This window comes from Pygoscelis adeliae, unplaced genomic scaffold, assembly GCF_000699105.1.
Source record: "Pygoscelis adeliae isolate BGI_AS28 unplaced genomic scaffold, ASM69910v1 C10298853, whole genome shotgun sequence".
NCBI classification, from domain to species: domain Eukaryota; kingdom Metazoa; phylum Chordata; class Aves; order Sphenisciformes; family Spheniscidae; genus Pygoscelis; species Pygoscelis adeliae.
Window position 1 is genome coordinate 1 of NW_008822084.1, and position 634 is coordinate 634.

At 68.0% G+C, this 634-nt stretch overlaps 1 protein-coding gene across 1 annotated transcript; it reads right to left on the reverse strand.

Moving 5' to 3' along the window:
- Positions 1-108: 108 nt before the first annotated feature.
- Positions 109-628, reverse strand: LOC103918375 (FTS and Hook-interacting protein-like; the record flags this gene model as incomplete). Its single annotated transcript, XM_009325714.1, has 3 exons — positions 577-628; positions 424-510; positions 109-276 (listed from the first exon to the last, which is right to left on the reverse strand). Coding segments are annotated over exons 1-3 (291 nt in total), but the record flags the coding sequence as incomplete, so codon positions are not given.
- Between the last annotated feature and the right edge of the window lie 6 nt (positions 629-634).

The following is a 634-nucleotide window of genomic DNA, read 5'->3' on the forward strand; positions in this document are numbered from 1 at the left end:
CAGCACCACGGCCAGGCAGTCCCATGGGGAAGCTCCACAGTGGGACAGGAGGGCAGCGCCACGGCCGGGCTGGAGCTCAGGGGGTCAGGGCAGCCCAGCACCTCTTACCCGGGAGTTGCTGTTGATGCGGCCCACGAGGGTGTCGAGGATGGTGCTGTTGTCATGGCGGTGCAGCAGGACGAAGCGCAGGAAGGTTTTCAGCAGGGCCGTCTCGCTGACGCTGCGCAGGAACAGGTCCAGGTAGGCTGTGCTGGCAATCATCTCCTCGATGGAGGTCTGCGGGCGGCAGCAGCTCGGCAGGGGGCTGGGCCACGCGGGCACCCATGGGGGCTCCTGCCCACCCACACAGGCAGAGGTACAGGCAGGAAACCTCCTGCCCAGGCCAGCAGGCAGCCCCGCACCCGTCGCGGGGAGGTCCCTCACCTTGTGCAGCGCCGGCCCCATGACAGGCACAAGGAACCCGTTGTGGACGTAGTCCACCAGCTGCTTCTGCACGAGGGGGTGGGCGACCTGCGGAGCGGGGGGGATCAGGGCCACAGCCAGCCCCGCATGGGGCTGGCAGCCCCCGAGCCCTACCTGGATGACGGCGTTGCAGAACTCCAGCGAGTTCATGAAGAGGACGAGGGAGGAGACA